Source organism: Pelmatolapia mariae, linkage group LG10_11, assembly GCF_036321145.2.
Source record: "Pelmatolapia mariae isolate MD_Pm_ZW linkage group LG10_11, Pm_UMD_F_2, whole genome shotgun sequence".
In the NCBI taxonomy this organism is placed as follows: Eukaryota; Metazoa; Chordata; class Actinopteri; order Cichliformes; family Cichlidae; genus Pelmatolapia; species Pelmatolapia mariae.
In genome coordinates this window covers 56704302-56728052 of record NC_086236.1, presented here as the reverse complement: position 1 = coordinate 56728052, position 23751 = coordinate 56704302, and the positions used below count along the sequence as shown (strand labels likewise).

The following is a 23751-nucleotide window of genomic DNA, read 5'->3' as shown; positions in this document are numbered from 1 at the left end:
TGACTTGCAGTTTAGTTGTTTTAGGAAGCCATGGTTTTCTTTAAGCATCAGTAGTAGTAAGCTATTTTCAGTGAAAAAGCTCTAAAAACCCACATTATACTCCCTGCCCAGCACTAAAGTGCAAGGCAGACAGCCTTGGACAGCCTGTTAATGAGAGTGACTCATTTAGCAGTTAAATGGCTCCATATTTCCCTAAGGAGGCAGAAAAGACAGAGAAGAACATAAAACATAAAACACAATGAACATTGGATTTATCGGGTGACTCCAAATTACTTTAATCTGACTTGTCCTTGTAGAATTAATTATTCATGGCAGCAGCTCTGGATAACCTCAGAGGAGGAGGTGTGATTTTTGGACCTTCTGGCATTAGTTTTGATGAAGAAGATGAGGAGGACTCTCCTGCAGTAAGCTCTGATTTTCACATTCACCAGCAGCACTCATTTAATGTTATATGGGAATTATATATATAGTTTGAGGGCAGTCAAACTTACACGTTTGCATGTCTGTTTTCCAGGTTTTACTGAGTGTTTTGGTCCAGCATGGGCAGGTGGGCCTCTGCTTCTATGACAGTCAGGACTCATCTTTACACTACATGCCGGACACGCCTGACAACCAAGAGCTCCACCTACTGGTCAGAGGTAAGCAATGCACCTGTATGAGGCAGGTATTGTAGAATGGATACACTTATCTCCACATAATGGTAAATTGTAAAACCCTCAGGGAGACTTACAGTATGTGTTAAAAAAAACACTTGTGTTGCCATAAACTCTTTTTTTCTCTGTTTTACAGTCATTCAGGAGGTTAGTCCCCATGTAATTATCACCAGTGCAAAGCAGGAGCGCTCCATGACTCTCTTTTTGCAACAGCTAGGTGAGCTTTGGAAGATGATACTTATCTTACCACGAAAGAGGGAAAACAGAAAGACCTTTTAGACAGTTTCCTTTAAGACGTGGTGTGGTACATGTAGTCTGGGTCAGAGGAATGAGGTTGAGGTATGTCTGACACTGAAACCAGCCCGTGTGGTAAGTCAGTGGTGCAGTTTTTAAACATCCTGTTCCCGGGGTAGCTGTGGCTCTACCAGTTGGAAGGTCGTGGTTTGACCCCGAGATACTTGAACTCCTCCACTTGAGGCAGGAACTCATTCCCGATCCGGCGTGGGCACTCCTCCCTTTTCCGGCTGAGAACCATGGCCTCAGATTTGGAGGTGCTGATCCTCATTCCTGCTGCTTCACACTCAGCTGCGAACCGTTCCAGTGTGAGCTGGAGGCCATCACCCGATGAAGCCAACAGAACCACATCATCCGCGAAAAGCAGAGATGAGATTCTGAGGCCACTGAAGTGAAAGCCCTCCGTCACTTGGCTGCGCCTAGAAATCCTGTCCATAAAAATTATGAACAGAATCGGTGACAAAGGGCAGCCTTGGCGGAGCCCATCACCCACCGGGAACGAGTCCGACTTATTGCCGGCAATGCGAACCAAGCTCTTGCAACGGTTGTATAGGGATCGAATGGCCCGTAGCAATGGGCTACGGGCCACAAATAAAGTTAAAAAGTGCTATATAAGTGCCAGCCCTAACCAAAGTACCCCAAATGGCAAGCCAAACCTTCAAAGCGCACTTGTATTCATATTTGTGATAAACAGCCTCTATATCATCTTTTGAATATTCTGTCAGAGGAAGGTATTTTTAATAACATATTTTTACAGTCACAACCTAACCAGACAGCTATTTTACATTCTTCTGCGGTTTACTCCACAGAAGAATGGATCCCCATCCCCAACAAATGTTATCCTGCTCTCTATTAGTCAGACCCTTTGAAGTCTGCTAATGTAGTCGCACTGACGAAATTGCTTCTCAAAAACAGGTCATCGTGGTAAACAGAACAAAACCCAAAAATGTTTTCAGCAACCCAGATTTTCATTACTTCTTATTCTTGATAAACAAGAAGCATTCATCTATTGTCTGCTTGCAAAAATATAAACAAAACCAAGTGATTGGATTGATTCAGATCTAACAGCAAAAGCTGTCTAAAGTGAACCTTTTGATTAAATGACCTGAGTCAAATTAGTAGCCCCACTGCTCACCCTAGTGGTGAGTTTATCAAACAAACTGCAATATGGCTCTCAGAATAGATAATGTAAGTTTACTTCATTACCTTCACAGTTCTAATAATAAAGTCTGGTTGACATAAAATTCCAAGTGACAACATTTTTGAACTACTGATTAGTGTAATGTTTTATGTAGCCCTTACTGTGTTCACTAAAGTGACGACATTTTTTTCTAAACTACTCTCTGTTGCTTCTCAGGTTCAAACCCACACTACAGACCAGAGGTGGTCACGTATCCATATGTCGACTTTGGTAAACACATTCTTGTAATACTCTCTTCCTCAATCATTTAGAAGAAATCTAGCATGAAATTGCACAGTTTTCCGGCTTCATTTTGTATCAATGTTGAAGGTCTGGAGGTCAGTAAGCAAAGGTTGCTCTCTGCCCATCTGCCTTTCCTCCCTGCCTGCATTTCTGAGAGAGACAAACTGTCCTACCTCTCCTCCTGTATCTCCTTTGACTCGTCCCTGATGGTGAGCCAGCTGTCTACATACAACATTATCCTATCCATCAGTCATGGTTCTGCAGGAGATGATCATTTTCTCGTGTGTGTGTGTACATCTGTGGGATAGCTGAGGGCAGTGGGTGCCCTGCTGAAATGTCTGGACAGGAGGAGAGTGGGAGTGGAGCTGGAAGACAGCAGTGTTGGAGTACCCATCCTGCAGTTTCACGCCTACACACTGTGAGACTTGCATAAATGTAGCACTCACACACACACGCACACACAGAGAACTGTGATTACACATTATAATGAGAACCCTGAAACCATTTTTTCAGCAAAGTGTGAAATTTCATTGGCCTGTTTTTAGTCGGTCAGACGTGCTGCAGAAGCATGAATTTGTCCAACTGTGTTTTAATAGCACAAGTGCATCTCCTTCCTGCCCTTCTAGCAAACCAGACCAGCCTAATGCCATTCAGAAGTATTCATGAATAAAAAATGTTGCTTCTCTTTTCATTCTCATTGTAGTAAAGGAATGGTGTACATTGACCGAGACACATACAGGTAAGTGTATAAACTGTCTTTGTCCTACATAGGCCCCTAAAAGCTAATACCGATCTCCTACAATTTTCATAAATTGTTCCTTGTAGAACAACTGAGCCTACCAAGCAACTGTTCAAATTTAGTTGAAATCAGGTTTACTTGTTTAGGAAACTTTTAGGACTTTCTTTTGCTTTTTCTGTTCTGTTCTTTATCTGTTCTGACATTGTTTTACAGTTTTTGAAATTTCAGCTTTGTGTTGTGACTGTTTATCTTTTGTTGTTACTTTTGTTGTTTTGAATATACTTTATCAAAATTTAGCAAAATATGGAAACTCACCAAGGGTTTTATCATGGTATTAAGAGAGGACAAACACAGGACACAGAAGCAAATGTCAAAAACTAAAGCATAAAGAATGAAAAACAAAGCACAATAGGACTATACACTCAATGAGTTCACCTAATGAGTTCACTGTACTCACATGGCCTCCAAAGTCTCTAGATCTCAATCAGGTAGAGCACCTTTGGGATGTAATGAAAATAAATAATCACATCATGTATAGCTGACAAATTTCCAGAAACTATGTGAGGCTGTCATGTCAATATGGACCAAAATCGCTAAGGAATGTTTTCAGCACTTTTTTAAATCTGTGCCACAGAGAATTAGGGTAGATTTGAAGGGAAAACTAAAACCAATGAAGTATCTGGTGAAACTAATATACACAAAAGGCTGATTGTACAATGGTGCACAGGAAGAGTAGTCAATCACAATGAAGCACAATTACAAAATAAGTAAGAAAGTGGAAAACAAGGTAGAAAAATTTGCAAACACGCAGACTAGACAAAGGGAGGCAACAGTGGGGACACTCCTTCTTGGAAATACAAGAAGGAATAGCAGTAAAATAAAAGTTCACCAACAACACTACAAGAAAACGGGACAATGACAGGTTTTATGTTTGTTCCAGTGTTCTGCAGATCTTCAAATCAGAACTCCACCCATCAGTCTACAAGCTGCATTCAGGAGAAAAGGAGGGACTCAGTCTCTATGGTGTGTATAGTAGTTAGTGCATTATCACTCTTTCTTATCCAGTTGTGTTTACACCGAGTATTGTGTGTGTGTCACAGGGATCCTGAACCGCTGCAAGTGCAAGTTTGGCTCCAAACTGCTACGGTAAGAAAGTACAATTACACAATAAGTTATTGATCAGCAGCGAATACTGTCTTTTAATAATATAAAGGTAGTTTTGGCTTGCAGCATAATAAGCAAAATTAAATGGCCTAGCAGCAAATAAAAAGATGATTTAATTAGCAAATAAATGTGTGAAAATAATCCTACACAGTTACAAACACTATCATAACAAAAAATAAACAGTCGAGTTTCTTTCATGTATTTTTACAAACAAACCGTAGTGCTGAAGTTCTGCAAGATATGAAATTTGAGTTTGTATAAAGCAGATTTTATTCATAGTCAAGATGCACCGTTTGTTTTTTTACTAGTATAATAATGCTGTATTTTTGTAGTATTGAATGTTGATGGTAAAACACCCCTATTTTCAGGTAATTTTGCATTTCATCAACAAACTGTGGTTTCTTGAGGGTTGCTTGTTTGTACTACTACTGTGGCATCCTGTCTTCTGTCAGTCAGTGGTTTCTGCAGCCTACTCAGGACCTGAAAGTGTTAAAAAGGAGGCAGGAAGTGATACGTTTCTTCACGTCTCCTCAGAACTCGGACTCCCTGAGAACCCTGCAGTCATCGCTACGCAACATCCGAAACATACCTGTAACAAGTCTATCATTTCTCACTTAATTACACCCTTACCTACAGATTCATCACCTAACCACTGATATGACAACTACCTAAATCCAGTTTTTGTCTGTTTGCTGTAGACTCTTCTAAGGCGGATGACGCTCTCTCTCACCAAAGTTACTGACTGGCAGAGCCTGTACAAGGTTGGAGCTACAGGACAGTTTTACTAAGCACACCTTTTCCATGTGACAGGTTCTGTTAAATGTTCAACAAAGTGTGTGTTTGTCAGACGGTGTACAGTGCAGTGTGTATCAGGGACACAGCGCGTCACCTGCCTCAGTCCATTCAGCTGTTTCGTGATATCAGTGAAGGGTTCTCTGATGATCTCAACTATATCACCTCCCTCATCAGCAGAGTTGTGAGTTCCTCCATAAAATCACACCTATTGTTTTAATCACATTTGGCGCCTTTGTTAAGTGTTAATAGATTTCTGATGTGTGATGTAGGTGGATTTTGAAGCCAGCTTGGCAGACAACCGCTTCACAGTCAAACCGAATGTGGATCCTGCCATTGATGAGAGTAAGTGCCTGTTTTAGTTGTAAGCCCATGTGAACTTTGTATGACTGTTGACCTAAACCCATAATTACACTCCCTCTTCCAGAGAAGAGGAGGATGATGGGGCTCTCTGACTTCCTGACAGATGTTGCCAGAAGAGAACTTGAACACCTGGATGCTCGAATCCCATCCTGCTGTGTCATCTACATCCCTGTGGTCCGAGATTTAATTCTGGCACACACAATGCTTTCTCAATTTTTTTTTTTTACAAATTCATCTGTCATGCAGTATTTCAAAAAAGTATTTCCCCCTTCCTGACTTCTTATTTCAGATGATTAAACAATTTTTATTGTTAGACAAAGATAAACAGTAAATGCATAACACAATTTTAAAATGATGCTTTCATTTATTAAAGGAACAAAACTACCAAGCTCTGCGTAGTAATTGCCCCCTAAATCTAATAACTGGTTGTGGCGCCCTTGGCAGCAAGAACTGAATTCAAATGGTTGCATTAACTGACAGTGAGTCTTTCACATCATCAATGGGGTAATTTTGGCCAACTCTTCTTTGCTAAATTATGTTAATTCAGCCACATTGGAGGGTTTTCGAGCACGAACAACCTTTTTAACGCCCAGGTTCTGAAGTAGCAAAGCACCATTACACTTCCACCAACATGTTCCACTATTGGTATGATGTTTTCTTTTACTGAAATACTGTTTTAGTTTCACCCTAGATGTAACGGGACTAAAAACTTCTAAAAAGTTCGCTTTTTTTCTCGTCAGTCCACAGAATATTTTTCCAAAAGTCTCTGGGATCATCAAGATGTTTTCTGACAAATGTGAGATGAGCCTTTGTGAACATTTTGTTCAGCAGGATTGTTCAATGCCATTTTCGCCCAGTCTCTTTCTTATTGTTGAATCATGAACTTTGACTTTAACTGAGGCAAGTGAGTAGATGTTGTTCTGGGTTCTTTTGTGACATCCTGGAAGAGTCGTGGATGCGCTCTTGAAGTAATTTTGGTAGGGTGGCCACTCCTGGGAAGGTTTAGCACTCTTAATTCGTGGTTAATGCCTCTCACTGGTTCACAGGAGTCCTAAAGCCTTAGAAATGGCTTTGTGACCCTTTCCAGACAGATAGATGTCAATGACTTTGTTTCTCAGCTGTTTCTTTAGATTTTGGTGTAGTGTGTTGCTTTATGAGATCTTTTAGCCTACTTCACTTTGTCAAACACATTCCATTTTAATGATTTCTTTAGTCAGCAGGTCTAATTTTGTATTTATTGACATAAACTTTGTTTAATGTCAAAATTTGTCTGATGATCTGAAACGTAACTGTGAAAAATATGGAAAAAAAACCCTAAGAAATCAAGAAAGGGGCAGATGCTTTTTTGCAGCACTGTATACTGCAGTATTTCTTTGATTTATTGATGATCAGATATTGAAGAAATTGTTACTCTGGACCACCATGCGTATATATCTCAATACCTTTTATGTCTGAAACTCTCTGTACAGATTGGATTCCTGCTGTCTGTGCCTCGACTGCCTAGTATGGTAGAGAAAAAGGATTTTGAGATGGAGGGACTTGATTTTTTGGTATGTTCATGATCGTATCTAATGATTACATTGTTTACATATTTTTGTGATCATTATTCCATATATACAGTATATGTTTTTTTCTATATGTCTGTGTGTGGGCTAGTTTCTTTCAGACGACCGGCTCCACTACCGCAGCCAGAGAACCAGGGAGCTCAACGAGTTCCTCGGAGACTTGCACTGCGACATTAGAGGTCTTTTACTTTCACCCACAAAACAGTCACATCACAGGCGTGTTTCTGACATTTTTATGAGGAAATAACTGCAATTCTCAAGATACTACCTTGATCACAAACCTTCTGTTTGTCAGACATGGAGATGGCAGTCATGGCACATTTGCAGAGCGCAGTCCTTGAAAGGAGCGATTCCCTCTGTAAGGTTCGTGTTCATCACTGTGTGTATGCAGATTCCAGGGTTTAACACATGACTCCCACTCTGTTTAAGTGATTGCTGGCATCAAAGTGATGTTTTTGATGTGTGTAGGTGGGTTTTGTTGTGATTAACTGTGTGCTTCCTCTGGTTGGATTGAGTTGTTTACTTTGATTATGAAACAGGCCCTGATCCCATTACAAGTTATTTTTTAACTGCTGTGATACTTGTCTATTGATGTATGAGTGCTGCACTATGTGACTGCAGCTGTTCTAAACAATATTATTTTTGAGGGAACAACGAGCATTAAGAACAAATGCATTTGTGGTCAAAATGTAACCCTAATAACTTTTAATCATATTGCAACTTAAAAGATTTAAAAGAAATAATTTAAAAGAAATACTGAGTTCAATAAAGAGGGGCAACACAGTCTGCTTCATTGTTGACCACTTGTGTTCAAAATCATATATCGACTATATCGACAGAGAAGACTGTAGGTAGGAAGGAAGGTCTGTTGGATTCTAATAGCTCTTCTGTTCAGGATATTAAAGGCGTTTAATCTGTACATTTTATAGGTTCTTGATCTTGCTGCTGAGCTGGACTGTCTGATGGCCATGAGCAGCGCCTCCCAGGAGTACAATTATACCTCGCCTAAGCTAGCCAGCAACAGGAAGATAACGATCACACAGGGCAGGTAAGTGCTGACACACAAGAGGAAAAATTGTTACTGTGGTACAAGAGTGTACTTTTTTGTATTTACTGTTTTTTTGTTTGTTTGCTTTGGGGGGGTTTGTTTTTGTCCAGGCACCCGCTGTTGGAGGTGTGCTCTCCTGTGTTTGTGGCCAACTCCTTCCACAGCTCTGAGTCGGAGGGCAGAGTCAAAATAATCACCGGACCCAACTCATCCGGAAAGAGCATCTACCTCAAACAGGTAGGGCTGTCTGTTTATGACAAGTACAAAGACATCTAATACTAATACTAATCATTTCAAAAACATACAGAATAATCAACTTACTCATTTTTTATGTCAGCTGCTGCATCACCAACACTTTTAACGTGTCTGTACACCACTGTGTTCTTGCCTAAGTCAGTTATCTCTTTACCTACTGATGTTTCTGTGTACATTCTCATCCAAGTCATGGTAGTCTTAACCGCCTGACTTTGGAAGTCATCCTGATCGTTGACCCACCCTGTCATTATGTGAGTTGTTGTGGTCAGAAGGTGAGTCAGAGACTCTCAGGATGAACTCAAAGGTGACAACACCACAAGGTCTTGAAAACTTGGGACTTGCCAACAGCTGAACGAGCTTTTTGGATGAGAGGTGAAACATCTCAGGCGCCTATTTTTTGGTGGTTTTAGGGCTGTTTGCGCATGTCTCCCTCCGCTTACCCACAACTAGTTGCAAATGATAGCTTCCCCTCCCTGACCCTGGTGCTGCCAGGGATTTCTTCCTGTTAAAAGGGAGTTTTTCCTTTCCACTGTCACTAAGTACTTGCTCACAGGGATCATCTGACTGCTGCGATTTTCTCTCTTTTACCTTACAATTAAAAGCCCCCTGAGGCAAATGTTGTTGTGATTTAGAACTATATAAATAAAAATGAACTGAACTGAACTGAATTTTATTTTATTCTTCTTTTGTGATCCCAAGTGACGAGCTTCTATGAGCCAAATAGCCAAGCAAGAAGTTTTAAAAATAATAATAAGAAGAAGAATTTTAAAAATGATGGCATTCAAGAGACAAAAAAATAATCAGCATTATTGCACATAATTTGCCTTTTTCTCTCATCAGCTGCATTTGCACCTTAGAAAAGATCCACAACATTTATCTATTTCCGTTCCACACTATTTTTACTTTATTTGTTATTTAATCAGGCATTGCTCCGAAATTTACAACCCCATCAGAAAAATATATTTAGATTTCCATAATAACAAAGAGACAGCTCAGTTTTTGAAACTTAACGCTTAACCTGCTTTCTATTTTGATTTTGCAGGTGGGTCTGATTGTATTCATGGCTCTGATTGGCTCAGACGTGCCTGCAAAGGAGGCAGAGATTGGTCTAGTGGACGGCATCTTTACGTGCATGCAGAGCAGAGAGTCCGTGTCTGTGGGCCTTAGCACCTTCATGATAGACCTCAACCAGGTATCTCACGCACACACAAAAACACAGAAATTTCATGATCACAAGCAGCTCCCACTGTGTATGTAGGTGTACAAATGAAATATATGAATTTTCATCACTGCTCTCTTCATGCTCCACTCCCACTCTCCACCTGTCAAATTTTTTTAAGCAACCACTGCCTACAGCAATGAGACACACACACACACACACACAAACAATAAAACGCAAAGTGTAGTCTAACAGTTTGCATTTCTTTTCTCTAGATGGCACAGGCTCTTAACAGCAGTACTGTCAACTCGTTAGTCCTCATCGATGAATTCGGAAAAGGAACTAACACAGTAAGAACAGACTGTCCCAGCACTTTGTGAATTGAACACATATGCACGAGGGTAAAAGGGGAAACACTATGTCATTAATGTTACGCACCTGAAACCAGTCACAAGTTTAGAGCTGCAGCACAAACAGACTCTGGGTTCAGCCAAACATGTGTCACCTATTAGCAAGAAAATAGCAGCAGCTGTGTGGACCTACAGACTTAGAAGTGTTATTTTGCACCTTTTACGGGCAGTTTTGAAACTTTGGGGTATGTGCATACACAGACACATACTTATACACACAAAGCATTTTAATCCATCTCTGTGTACCATGTTGTACTGAGGAGGGATGAGAAACTCCAGTTATGTTCATCTAGAGAGTAAACATAGGTGTGAGAGGCAGAAACCAACAGAAAGAACAAGAGAAAAATATCAGTGTAGGATAACTTCCATCTTAATCCAGTTAACATGTGTGTATAATAAAAAAAATTATTATTACAATGTGAAAACAATTTGATAATTTAAAGTATTAGTCACTGTAATGGACTAAATCTGCAGCTCCCCTCAATCCCCTCAGAGCTTTGTAATGAGCTTCAGTGGATCGTTAAGCTTTTCTGTCTCTGTTCACTTTCACTGCTCTAACGCTGTCATTTCCAGTAAAAAAGCTCTTAAAACTTTGCTGCACACTAACTAATAAACACCACAGAGGGGCACTGGACAGTTACACACACAGAAATGTGAATTTAAAAAGAGGAAATGTTGAATATTATCCTGAATAACGCTAATGTCACTATGAAACTGCTGGATGTGTCAGTTTTGTAACCATGGTTCTTTCTCTGGTTTGGCCAAAAACTTTTCAAAAAATCAGAAAAAAGAAACTGAACTCTCACTCCTGATAACATGCATGCAAAGACCGGGTGATGCCTGACTTTCCCAGTGTACCTTTGTCTTTTTGCTGCACATGGTTGGAAAAAGACAGAATTTCCAGTGAACAGATCTACATCTGCTGATCTTATCTGCTGCTGCTGTTACTTTACTCCTTTGTAATTGTTTCAGGTATCCAAACATAGATATAAACATTCCTGGGTGCACCGATAAATACATTCCTGCAGATCTTTCAGCTGCACATCCATGATATGAATTTCCTATGGGTGCACTGGAATCATAAAGAAATACATTCAAGTCATGGTTTTTCACTCTCTATCTGCATTTAATTATTAGTTGTTATTATTAATCTGTGGCTCTCTTGAACATTGTTAGCATGTTCAGGTAGACACTGGCATTTTAATGTCAGTTGGTATCAAGGAGCTCAAAGCATGCCAGTAAATAATCCCCCATACAATTACACCTCCAGCAGCAGCCTGAACCACTGTTACAAAGCAGAATGGATTCATGCTTTTATGTTATTTATGCTTCTGACCTTACTTTCCGAATGCTGCAGGAGAAACCGAGACTCATCACACTAGAAAATATTTTCAAATTTTCTGTTGTCCAACTTCGGTGAGCCTGTGTGAATTGTAGCCTCGGTTTAATGTTAACATACAGGACAGCTATATGTTCATTTCTCTTTTTCAGACCATTTCAGACTAATCACCTTTCTTCCTCATTCTGATACTCAGTTTGAATTCAGCAGGTCTTCTTGACCATGTCTACATGTGATTGGCTGATTACATATTTGCATTAACAAGTAGATGAACAGGTGTACCTGTATGATATTTATTACTGTTGGATGATTAAAATCAGTAAAAAACATTAGCATTAGGTAAACTGACATTTTTTACTAACACCTTGAACAATGAGCAAGGAGGGCATCTAGTGGGTGGACTTTTTTCATCCACAAATTTAAAACTGATGTCCCATTTTTTCCTGACAGCATCCCACTGTCACTAAAAATATTATTAAATCGTAGTTGTTGCTGTGCAGGTGGACGGACTGTCCTTGCTGACTGCATCGATCTCTTACTGGCTGAGGAAGGCCCTGGGAGAAGTTCCTCACGTTCTGGTGGCTACTAACTTCCACAGTGTGGTGCAGCTGAGTTTGTTACCATCCTCGGCCCTGCTGTCTCTTCTGGTACTGAGAAACTTTGAGAGTGATTAAAAAAAACCTTCTGTAAAGTTTAAAAATGGTAAACTAAAGTGCTACAGAAAAATGTTTAGAACGGAAACATCCAAATGGCAGATTAGGTAATAAAAATTTGTTTCACCCCATTTCACAAGTATGACTAATCATTTGGGTGTATGTGTGCGTCTGGTGTGTGTGTTTGTGTGTGTTAGACCCTAGAGACAGCAGTGGACGGAGATGAGTTGGTGTTTTTGTACCAACTAAAGGAAGGGATCTGCCAGTCCAGCTATGCTGCCAACATTGCTACACTGGCGGGCCTGCCAACTTCCCTTGTACAGAGAGCAGTGGAGGTAAACACACACACACGCACACATACAGAAATAGGCTGACAGACTGACTGATTTTTGTGTTTGTTAAGGTGTCTGAGCTGTACAGGGCAGGAAGGCCCATCAAACGGACTGAAAAAGCATCCTTGGAAGAAGAGACAAAGAGGTTTGCTAAACTTAAGCAGCACAAAGTGACACATAGTTAAAGCAGTGTGTGAAATGTTTCTGTTTGTGGGCAACAGGTGCCAGTTTGTTGTGGAGAAGTTCCTTAGCTTGAACCTGGAGGACAAAGATTTGGATGTGCAGAGGTTCTTGAAGGAAGAGCTCCTGCCCTCTGCTGGAAATCTGCTAAACCGCAGCTGAATGCTTCTGGCTTTGCGGCAAACACGCTTCTGTACCGAGTGGTCAGTCCGTTCATTCATTCCTAAATGTTTTGGGTTGGTGTTGGAAGAACACCGGGGCAAAATACATAATGACACAACCTTTATTCCAAGAAACACTGAAACATATGTTGTAGCAAAAAAGACAAAAAAACAAAAAACAAAAACAGCACAGTTTTTTATGTTTAAGTACCATATTCACACTTCAAAAATATGAAATGTAACACCAAACAGCATTTCTATAATATATATAATAAATGATCTTTTATGCTATAATTATCAAATGTCTTCTTAGTTATTCATAAAAAAAGTTCTGTAAATCTGGCGGTTTTTCTTCACCATATGGTTGAAGTCCTTTCAGCATCACTTCACACAGTCTGTAATAAATAATAAACAAGTTCACTTTATTATGATGACGCTGATTCTTCAGTAAACCAGGTAGTTAGAGCCACTGTGATATACATCAGTGCACAGATGGAAAGTTTGCTTGCTGAGTTGCAGAAGGGCGTGTCGCAACAGTGTTTGGTCATCGCAAAGATGGTGTTGTTTGGAAAGATCTCAAAGGTCGTCTCCATCTCGCACTCCTCTGCCTGGGTACACCCCAGCATCTTTATATCCAAAGCATCAGCTGGGGAGACAGGGCAGTAGCATAGAGCCATGATCAGTGTGTATTTTATAGCCAATAACCTTCACATCATTTCTTGTATTCTTCGTATAATATTTGGTAAACACACACCTGCCCTCCCCCGGCCTGTGTAGCAGCGCTCCCCAAGATTGCATTTGGTTTCAGTCGTGTAGCAGGCATCCCAGAAGCCTAAATCACAGCGGAAGCACTCCAGATGCTCCTCCTCTGCTTCGAATGCCACTGACTCCATGAGCTGCTCTACCTGCTCCTTTTCCTCACCTGAGCCCAAAGAATAACACTGAATGCACAGTGATTTTTACTGAATGTGCTGCTAAAGGAGATTCTTCTGAACAACTTAACATGGAAATGTGTCCATTATGGGGACAGCTGACAAAGATGAAGAGGGTTTTTCCTGCATGTAAAATATTTTGGCCTCTCACCATTAAAAAATCATCAGAGCTTAATAATAAAAATATAGACTTTTTTTAACATTTGGGTCAATTATTTCAAGTTTAAACACATTTTAAACAACCAAAAATAACAGGAAAATGGAAAGACATTAATTACATGCCAAACAACCATTGTTAAGCATGAAGTCATCCCCAAAGATCTATGAATGTGGCTGATACAGAAAATGCAGATTTCTTATCCTTTATTTAAATTTGCATAAGCAGATAAGCACCACTGGTAAATCTGGTAACCAGGACACTGAACATAATCAGGTAACAGTAAAGTAAAAGACTCAAATACAGGTAAGAACAGAAAAAATGAAGTTATAAACAGGCTAAAGTTAATAAAATACTTTGGGTTTCTCAGATTTTATGTAATAGCCTTTTTGGCACATTAATATTCAGGGTTGCTGGATGTGTGAAGTACTGCAGCACTGTTACAGGACATCAAGCCAAACTCATGGCCAGCAAACTGCTGAGCACTTGAGCATCTCAGAAATGCTTTGTTTATTCTGCAGCAGTCTGGAATTTGTTTCTTGAGTGCGTTATTCAGGGAGTGCTCCAAGTCATAGGGCAGCATCATGTTTGTATTAACCGCACAGATACTGGGATTAATGGAAAACTTCAGCAGGGGAACATAATGCAGGCAGGGGACAATACCTCAGTTATTCCTACTGTGATGTACTCCTCGAGCCCTCCGAATCATGCCACTAGTTTTAAAAGATTTTCTTAGTGTCCATAAAACAAAACTGAAAATTGTTAATAAGCTTATCATCAGTGTCCTGTTTTATTCTAAAGATCACCTTTTAGGAGACAACAGAATATCATGATATAGGGAGCTTTGGCTGCCAAATGGCTGACTTTAGTGCTGCGATTGGCTGCTGTCGGCAAAAGGGACTAATCTCTTCCTCAGAGTAATCGGATGCATTTTGGTGAGACAATCCTTATCCCCTGTCATCTTGTTAACCCGGTGCCAGCTCAGGTGAATGAGCAAAACAAAAGAGTACCGAGGTGGGGGGTCATTATGAGGAAGGGCCAGGCTTACTTTTTATAACCTAAGGTCCAAAGTCCACTCTTATTCAACAGTTTATGGGGTAAAGCCTGTCTAATACAGCGTAACACAGTCCTATCATAAGTTTTTCCTTAGTGCACATTATAATAGACTTTTTTTTTGAGGTCATGGTTTCACTTGAAGGTAATTTTGGAGGATTTTAACCAAACTCTCCTGTTGTTGCATTGTGCAGTGGGTCTCTTTAGGTCTCACCTGTCTGAACCTCTCTAAAACAGTTTTAACAAAGGTTGGTCACTATTTTATGAAGTAAAGTCCCAAACATTTGTATTTCTATCTTGTCTTACACTGCAGCAGACTGAATACATTTCAGTTTTCCACCAGTTTGAAGCAGTCGTCTTACACTATGGGAATCTGAGGCAGTTTGTGTGATGCTTTATCAGTTAATTTATTTAGTGCTAAAATAATGTGTAGATTAATACTTTTTAGTTACAGACCAAATGTATCGCAGGTGACGTTAATCATGGAATTTAACAACTCAAACATTATTGATATGATATAAATAAATGCAGTCATTACAGCCAGTGAGAATCTGACAAGCTATCGGCCAAAAACGCAAATACTTTTCAGGGTCAGCTGTTGGACTCTTAAGTGAAATATAAAGAAAATGTCCTTAAAAAGCATTAGAGCACTAAAAATAACACCTGCTATGAACTCGGGTACTCTGTCAGCTTACCTTGAGCAGGTGTGAGTATCATGATGGCAAAAACACACAATATGAGGCCTTTCATTTTGAGCGTGATGCTTCCTCCACCAACTCCACCATGAGGACTGCTGAGGTGGCCGGAGGGTGGAGGGAAATTGGATTAGTAAGGAATGCACCTGTCACCTGCGTGACACCAATCACAGCTGCTAGAAGGGTGCTGACGATCAAACAAGTGACGTTTCTGGAAATAACTGCAGAGATGTGCACTGAAACCTGCAGTGGAGAAGGTGTTTACATCTCCTAAAATGTCAGAAAATGGCATTTTGTTTATTAGCAGTTTTTCAAGAGAAGATACAGCATCAGTGTCAAAAATATAACCAAGAGGGTGACACGTGCCTTTGTTTCTAATTAGCAAATTACTTCAAAGGTTAAGATTCCTCCACATGGGTGGAAACCGTGTTTCTGACTTATAACGAAGATTTGTGAACTGAGCTGAACCCGCTTTTCTGTTTTGACATCTTTTTACGTTTGAAGTTCCTCAGTAACGGAAATCATTTCACCAACAGAGAAACGGTGATCAGAGCTTCTCTCGCTTGTTAAGGAGCAGAGAAATTGCATGAACCTGAGTCAGCGCAGGGTTAAGCAGCTTATAGCCACCCGTCCGTCTGCTCAGATATGAATCAATGCACACACACACACTGGCCTCTCAGAGGAGGGCATTCGATTCAGCTATATTCTCAATGCAGCATTAAGATCTGTGCAGCTGACTTATGTAACACGTGCCACACACACACACACAACCACACAGAAATACACATGAGAAGATTTATTAAATTGTGTGGTGCTGCAGTGTTTGTATACACATAAATCTGCTGAAGGGATTCCCCCCTGTCCTGTGAATCAATCCCTCTGTATATGCAACATTTATCTGAAGAGACTTATTTTTGTAATTAACTCAGTTACATGACTCACTGCAACAATTCCGAGCATCAAACTTTCTTTTTTAAAAGGAAAGGCTTCAGATTCCGAATTATAAAAGTTTGTTGCCTTACTTTGGATAATGTGGTAGTAAATGTAATATCCTGAAGGCATCTGACAACTTTATGACTCGTATGGAAGATGTAATTTGTGGTGCTTTATTGGATTATGCACACACGCTGCTGTTATTTAGCCTCCTCTCTCTGATTCAGATGGACAAGCAGAAGTAGCACCTGATGTGTAGTGTAACACAATACAAACTCCATTGCACCACAAACTGCAGGCTCCCAAAATCACAATGCGGTCGAATAAAAAGCTCTGAATAAAAACGTTTGCAGGGGGGAAGGTTTTATTGCAACACTGTTGTGTGCTTGGTTTACTTAAAATTGAAAAACAAAAGCCCAAAAAAACAACAACAAACTGGCAGTCGAGTGCAGCATGACAATGTGCAGATTAAATGGTAATAAAAGTTGTAAGTTACAGCTCTACGGTGCATCGTCTTTCCCTCCAAATGTAAACACATCGGATCATCTCACGCACCGCAAAGCACTCGCGCAGCCGACGTGTGAGAAGAGAGTGAACACAGAGCTGCTTTTCTGAGAGGCATGAGTGCGAAGGAGGCTGCTTGCAGCATGTTGCAAGATTCAGACACGTCCCTCCCCCCACCCCCCGACCACCACCACCACCACCGGCTCATCTCTGCAGCTGAAATATACATCCAGCATACTGTACCTACACAAAAGCCCTCCAGTGAGTCTGTCTGTGTGTGTGACACACAAATGGGTGCTGGTTTTAAGTGAGTGAAATGTGTGGCTGCAAATTACTGTAGACTGCTCAGACTTCGGTCGTCGCCTGGATCCCAGCATGGGCCGAAACAAGGAAATACTCAGCAGTCCTACAGCACCTATAAAACCCTTCACACTGATCCCCAGTGTAATTAAAGACTGGAGGAGAAAATGCTGGCGATAATTAAAATTAAACCCCCTCCTCTTCCGCCTCCTCCTCTTTCCCTGTTCAAACATTCTCACTTTGGCTTAATTGTAGCTGCTAACATTTCCCTCTGCATTGTTTTGCCCTATTTTTTTCGCCACTTCTCAGCTTTTGCGGGAGCCAAGGATGGAGACGGAGGATGGAGTATTTGAATAAAGCGTGGGAATCGGATGATGACAAGAGAGGAGATGAAAGGTCGTGATGGGTGGGAGAGGGAGGCTTCAATTACTCCACTCGCAGGACTTGTTTTTCTCACTTAAGCCACGTCAGGAATAACTCATAACAGCCTCACCAGATTTTTTTTGTGTCTTTTTTGTGTCAAGTTGTTGCTCTTTTTCTTTCCATAGAGCCTGTGATTGAAAGTCTTTAAGATCTCGCCTCGCCGCGGCTGAGAAAAAGGAAAAAACTGAGCAGCTGACAGTAGGAATTTAAAAAGAAATGCTGAATTACAGTAAAAAGAAAAAAAAAAGATCCTGCATGTGTGCAGAGCACCAGCTGGTATTTATAGAGTGGCTGTAGGTGTCGAGTGAGAGGAGTGTGGCCTTATGTGCTTCTCTTGTTTGTACCAAGACACAATTTCCTCAGATAAAGAGCAGATTACACTTATGTATGAGATAAGATAAAGACTTATTTGAGACCTAATCTGGCTCATCCTCTTTTACTGAACCTCTCCAGCAAGCAAATGTAGACCTCTGCAGAGAAGCAGAAGGAGGGAGAGGGGAGAGGAGACGGAGTCCATCTCCCAGTATGGCACCCAAATAACTTTTCGGCAAACCTCCTCACGTCCTAATATGGTCAATCCAGTGGTGGCTTTAGGGATTTTTGGGCACGGTTGAGTTCAAAGACAACAAGATGGTGAGTTGACATCAAACAGCACAGCTCCAATCTTTCAAATGTGGGTGAGTCAGAGAGCGATGTAGGACAAAAACACCCTTCACAGACAGTGACTCAGAGCAACTGCGCCATTCGGAGGCACTATAACATACCCAAAAAAACATTTCATCTGTTTATTGAGGAGTGCATAGTCTTGTGTATCTGCACGTGAAACCTTTAAGTGTGTCTCATCATGCATATTTCATGAGACAGTGGAAGGGGGGGAGGCAGCATGGGGTTCAGAGTTGAGGCGGCACAGAAGGGTCTGTCCGTACGTTGAAGTTGATTTCACTAGAGTTGCAGGAGTCTGAGAAGACGGGGGAGTGAGAGATGGACAGGCAGGCGGAGGAAGGGTGAGGAGTTGGCTCCTGGTGGTGCAGAACTCGGGCCAGCAGGGTTGACCTTTCTTCCTTCTCCTCCTCATTCCTGTCTTCATCCTCTTTATCTTTACCTCGTGCATCCGGAGGAGGTGGCTCTGAGGCTCTGCTGCTAATGCTGTGTCTGTTCAAATGAGGAAGAGGAGGGTCTGAGAGGGGGAGTATGTGGGCTGGAGCGGCCCAGGATCCCTGTTCTCCTTCTTTACACTCCCACTGCTCTTGGCACCCGAAGCTGGGCTGCTCCTGGGAATCTTCACAAAAGCTTCCTCCCTTCAGATCCTCCAGGTCGTCAGGTTTCTCTCGCCTGCGGACTTCACGGTCCCGGTTCTCGTACAGCAGCGTGGCGGCGCAGATGAAGATGAAGAGGCCAACTCCCATTACCACGGGGCCGGCCAGCTTCATCCTGTCCACGGGGGTGGTGCCGCGACGCCCCACGGGCTTCGGTTCTGCAGAGACGTAGCCCGCCACTGCAACACTCATCCCCACCAGCACCACCATTACACCCAGCAGGAGCCACCAACCTGGGGCAGAAGCCAGGGGCAGTTTGGTTTGGAGGGCTTTGCTTTTCCTCAGGTGTCTGTGGCACTCCGGGGGGCAGGCAGGTGAGGAATGGGAAGAGTGGGAAGAGGCAGGGCTGCAGACTGGAGTGTCAGCTGTCATCGTCTGGATTCAGACTGAGAGGAGAGGAGAGAGGCATCAGAAAATAAAGGAATGAAACATGAAAGCGCTGGATGCAGCATCAGCGGGAGAGCGCTGGAGGTGTTGGGAAGAAGACAGTTTAGCCTGCACCGCACACAACAGGAAATAGCTGCTTTAATAAGACATGTGGCTCAGTTAATGAGATGCCAAGCCTTCCGCAGCTCCGCTGGTGTCTCTGAGGAGCTCATGAACCACCACCATCAATGACTGACCCCGTTCAAGACCTTATGATTTCACTTCACGATCTCACTGCGGCTAAAAAACAAACTGGAGTCACATCCCTGCGCTAACTGCTCCAACTGAACTCATAATTTATTCCTCCCCCCGACTCTGCCCTAGGCAAGTGGACCTAACCGGGGGATCCGAACGCAAATGATCAAGTTTGCTTTTACGCATCCGTGTTAAACAGAATATTTTGAGTCATTTTGCTCGACAGCACTGTTGCTCACTACACCAATCCACTTCCTGCTGTTTTAACGCAGTGTGTGTGCAGTCGAGTGGGTACTTGCCTTGTTTTGGACGTAAATCCGAAGCAGAAACTGGCTCCTCGGCATTATCAAAATAAATAGCGCTGACTTATTCCTCCCACTCCTCCACTTTGATCCGGAGGATTCCGCACTTTAACCCAATTCCTCCTCACATGAAGACCTTTTTCATCCATGGATTGACTGCGCGTGCCGCGCGGAAACGGAGCCTGAAACGAGGCTTTTATAGTAAAATAAGAGTCTTGATAAAAGTGGTGCAAAGCTGCTCTGCCTCTCCGTCTCTGCGCTGCTTGTGCGTCTGTGCAGCCTGTGTTCCGATATGTGTGTGTGTGCGTGTGTGTGTGTGTGTGTGTGTGAAGAGGAGGGGTCGTGGGAATCTCTGGCTGGTCCAGGCCAGTCCCACGGTAAACCCGGTTATTTATTCTCTGCGATCATCACCACCCATCAAGAAGTTTTTCTAAGCGGAATATGTAAGTGCATACAATACAAAAATTGCAGAAACGTACCCTCCCATAATAAAATGAGCACATATATATAGATAGAGAGAGAGAGACTTTTTTGAAATGGATATTTTTGTTCTAGGTGGGATTTTCTTGTTAAGGAGCCCCAGGAAAAATGTGTCTGTCTATATACAGTTAGGCCCATCATTTTTAGGACAAGGACACGTTTTTTGTAGTTTTCCTTTTGCACACCACCACTCTATATTTTACATCAAACATGTGACTGAAGCGCAGACTTTAATTCAAGCAGGGGTTTTTTTGTTTTGTTTTGTTTTTTTAATGTAGCATAACGTGTTTAGAATTTACAGGATTTATGCACAGTCCCCTGTTTTCAGAGCATCGTATGTAATTGTACAATTGACTTTTAAGCAGTTTAATATCCAGGTAAGGCCTGTCCCTTTGTTGTTTCATGACAAATGTAGCAAGCTTAACATCTGAAGTTGATTCAAAGTGTTACATTTGTATTTTACAGCTTTGCATTATAATTTTAAATTTGAGGCTAAAATGGATGTCAGTGCGAGTGAGCGAGACCATCAAGCTTACATAAATAACCTTATTAGAGAGACAGCAAAACATTTTAGGAGAAGCCAAAACAACAACCTGGAACACCCTTGAAAAGAAGAAAGACAGAAGACAACTAAAGGGCATGATGAGTGACTTATTTCCATAGTTAACAAAAGCAACCAAGTCAGGAACACTCTTGAGGACGTAGGTATATCATTGCCATGGTCCAGGATCAAGAGACAGCTTCATGAATGGAAATGCAGGAGAGAAACAGCTCATGATCTGAAGCGGACCACTATCAAACACGGTGGAGGTAGTGTTATAGCACGTGCATATGTATGCCAGTGGAAGTGAGTCACCAGTGTTTACTGAGGATGTGACTGCTGATATAAGCAGCAGGATGAATTTTGAAGAATACTCTCTGCTCAGATTCAGCCAAATGCTGCAAAACTGATCGGACACGCCTCACAGTGCAAATGGAACATGACTCAAAGCAAACTGTAAAAGAAACCCAAGAGTCTCTAAGGCAAAGACATGGGACATTATTCAGTGGCCAAGTCAGTCACCTGATTTCTGTCCAACAGAGCTGCTTTTCATTTCATTAAATACAAAACTGAATTCAGACAGACCCACAAACAAGAAGGTGTCTGCAGTAAAGGCCTGCCCGAGACTTCAAAAGATTTTCCCCGAAGTATTACAAACAGTCCTCAGATTTAAAATTATGTTAGTTTGCCAAATTACTTTCAAGCCTCTGAAAATTGGGGGAATGTGTATAAAATGGCTGTAAATCCTAAAATTAGTTTTATTAAAGCAACTTATTTAAACCTGAAACATCGCACTTCAGTCACATTTTGACTGTTTAAATTAAAATGCACAGAAACTAACAAAACTGTGTAATTGTCCAAAAAATTACAGACCTAACTTTATGCACCCTGCTCCAATTAAGTGCCCCTTACTTAATTAAACACAAGCTTATTTGGAAAAAAACAAACAAACAAAATAATTAATGTCCAAACTCTAGTTTAACACCTTTAAGCATTTAAGCCCAGATTTCCTAGGTAGTCCATCTTGTTAGTGGTAACTTGCGTTGTGGATAAGGTCAAACAAAAACGGTTAATACAACATTTTTAAACTTGTGAAAATCTACTCAGGATATAAATATGGGGGATTTCAGGTCCATTTTGTACGCGATGGCTCCGTTTGTGGTGAAGATAGAATGAGTCACACCGGGCCAACAGATGTAGCTTTTACATCACCACAAACACATTTTGTTTCATCCAGTCAGAGCTCATCTGCGGTTCTTTACAGCTCAGATGAAAACAGGAATATAAGTATTAAAGATACCCGAAAGCTTCTGGGTTACGAGTGTAAGATTCAGGCCATGCGCAGCAGTGGTTTTGTGTGACTTTCAGCCTGCTGCCGATGTGCCACATGTGTTTCAATCAGCAATCTGGTTTGTGGGTAAGTTTGCATGTGGGCCATATGTGGGCAAGACACAGGAAGTGAGTTCTAGGTTTGGGGGCCACTGTGACCTGACTGTGACCTGCCTGCAGCATGATGTTACGGATGGCTCTGCCTCTTGACCAAATGTTTTTCTCTGATTTAAAAAAAAAAAGTACCTTAAACAGGAAACAGATGCTTTGATGTTCCAGTTCTTACTCTCTGCGTTAATTTTCCATCACAGATTTGAAAAGTCTGGAGCGAATTTACTGAATAATTACGATGCCACTTTCACATTAATACAAACTGGAGGCTCGCTGTCATGAATTTAGCATTTTTCACATCTGCAGCTTAATTAATGTAACATACAGAAATAAATGGAAGTCAATGACTGCATGGCACAAAAACACAGCATGCAAACAATGTTTACCACAGCCTAAAACCACATATCCAGTGAACATCAACAGATCAAACTTCAACTAAATAAAAAAAAAAATGCACACCTATATAGTCTGCAAGTGATTTCTTAGGTACAGCCGTTCAGCTGCTCTTTTAATGCAAATATAGGATCAGGCAATCACATTGGCAGCAACTCACTGCATTTAGGCATGTAGACACGATCAAGACTGTGGAAGAAATATAATTTAAGCAACTCTGGACGTGGCATGGTTGTTGACGTCAGACGGGCTGCTTTATTTATTTCACAAACTGCTGATCTGCTGGGATTTTTCCACACAACCATCTGTAGAGTTTACAGAGAATGATCTGAGAAAGGAGAAAATATCCAGCGAGCAGCAGTTCTCCGGGTGAAAGCTCACACCAGGTGCCCCTGCTCTCAACTGAGTTCTAGGTTTGTGGGCCATTGAGACCTGACTGCAGCGTGATGTTACGGATGGCTCTGCCAAATGTGATCAAATTTATCTCTTAGATTAAAAAAAAACAATAATTTAAACAGGATGTTCCAGTTCTTACTGACTCTGCATTAAATTTCCATCACAGATTTGAAAAGTCTGGAGCAAATTTACTGAATAATTATGATGCCACTGACATTTGACATTGTCGGCGAAGAACAAAAAACTGAAGCTACATAGTTCACATGGGATCAATGGTCTGATGAGTCTCGATTTCTGCTGCAAGAGCCTGATGCTGAGGTCAGAATTTGGTGTAAACAACATGAAAGCATGGATCCATCCTGCCTTGTAGCAATGCTTCAGCCTGGCATTGGTCCCACTGTGAGGCTGGCATTTTTGTGGCACACTTTGAGCCTCTTGGTACCAACTGAGCATCATTTCAATGGCACAGCCTACCTGAGTGTTGTTGACCACATTGTAACTTTCATCTAGCTGTACAACACACCATATTCCAAGGCCCAAATAATAAATATGTTTCTTGAACATAATGAGTTCACAAAGAGCGCCTCTAGAATATGGTGGGAACAGGGGATTCACAGCTGACCAATCTGCAGCAACTGTGTGATGCTGTCACGTTAATATGGACCAAAATCTCTAAGGAATGTTTCCAGCACCTTGTTGAATCTGTGCCATTAAAATAAAAAAAGGGGTCCAACC

General features: G+C 41.5%; 3 protein-coding genes across 3 annotated transcripts; 1 reads left to right on the top strand and 2 right to left on the bottom strand.

Annotated features, from left to right (window-relative positions):
• The first annotated feature begins 308 nt into the window (after positions 1-308).
• Positions 309-12533, top strand: msh5 (mutS homolog 5). The gene is made up of 25 exons (XM_063484844.1): positions 309-404; positions 515-638; positions 790-870; positions 2305-2358; positions 2458-2579; positions 2679-2788; positions 3074-3109; positions 4050-4132; positions 4210-4255; positions 4726-4864; positions 4972-5034; positions 5121-5249; positions 5338-5410; positions 5493-5602; positions 6898-6984; positions 7085-7172; positions 7289-7356; positions 7923-8041; positions 8152-8278; positions 9339-9488; positions 9731-9805; positions 11705-11851; positions 12055-12192; positions 12261-12334; positions 12411-12533. Exons 1-25 carry the CDS (start codon positions 309-311, stop codon positions 12529-12531), a joined length of 2460 nt encoding a protein of 819 aa, XP_063340914.1. The 3' UTR covers positions 12532-12533.
• A 105-nt stretch (positions 12534-12638) lies between these two features.
• On the bottom strand, positions 12639-15490 carry LOC134636500 (protein Bouncer). The gene is made up of 3 exons (XM_063486503.1): positions 15368-15490; positions 13285-13452; positions 12639-13176 (listed from the first exon to the last, which is right to left on the bottom strand). Exons 1-3 carry the CDS (start codon positions 15420-15422, stop codon positions 12956-12958), a joined length of 444 nt encoding a protein of 147 aa, XP_063342573.1. The 5' UTR covers positions 15423-15490; the 3' UTR covers positions 12639-12955.
• Positions 15491-16995: 1505 nt separating this feature from the next.
• Positions 16996-20043, bottom strand: LOC134636499 (uncharacterized). The gene is made up of 2 exons (XM_063486502.1): positions 19764-20043; positions 16996-19229 (listed from the first exon to the last, which is right to left on the bottom strand). The coding sequence occupies exon 2, from the start codon at positions 19213-19215 to the stop codon at positions 18418-18420; it is 798 nt and encodes a 265-aa protein (XP_063342572.1). The 5' UTR covers positions 19216-19229; positions 19764-20043; the 3' UTR covers positions 16996-18417.
• Between the last annotated feature and the right edge of the window lie 3708 nt (positions 20044-23751).

Coding starts and splice junctions, on each gene's coding strand:
- msh5 (XM_063484844.1), top strand. CDS start 309: ATGGCAGCAGCTCTGGATAACCTCAGAGGAGGAGGTGTGATTTTTGGA. Junction 7,173..7,288: donor CTTGCACTGCGACATTAGAG/GTCTTTTACTTT, acceptor TCTGTTTGTCAG/ACATGGAGATGGCAGTCATG. Junction 8,279..9,338: donor AGAGCATCTACCTCAAACAG/GTAGGGCTGTCT, acceptor TTGATTTTGCAG/GTGGGTCTGATTGTATTCAT.
- LOC134636500 (XM_063486503.1), bottom strand. CDS start 15,422: ATGAAAGGCCTCATATTGTGTGTTTTTGCCATCATGATACTCACACCT. Junction 13,453..15,367: donor GATACTCACACCTGCTCAAG/GTAAGCTGACAG, acceptor CTTTGGGCTCAG/GTGAGGAAAAGGAGCAGGTA. Junction 13,177..13,284: donor CACAGGCCGGGGGAGGGCAG/GTGTGTGTTTAC, acceptor CTGTCTCCCCAG/CTGATGCTTTGGATATAAAG.
- LOC134636499 (XM_063486502.1), bottom strand. CDS start 19,215: ATGACAGCTGACACTCCAGTCTGCAGCCCTGCCTCTTCCCACTCTTCC.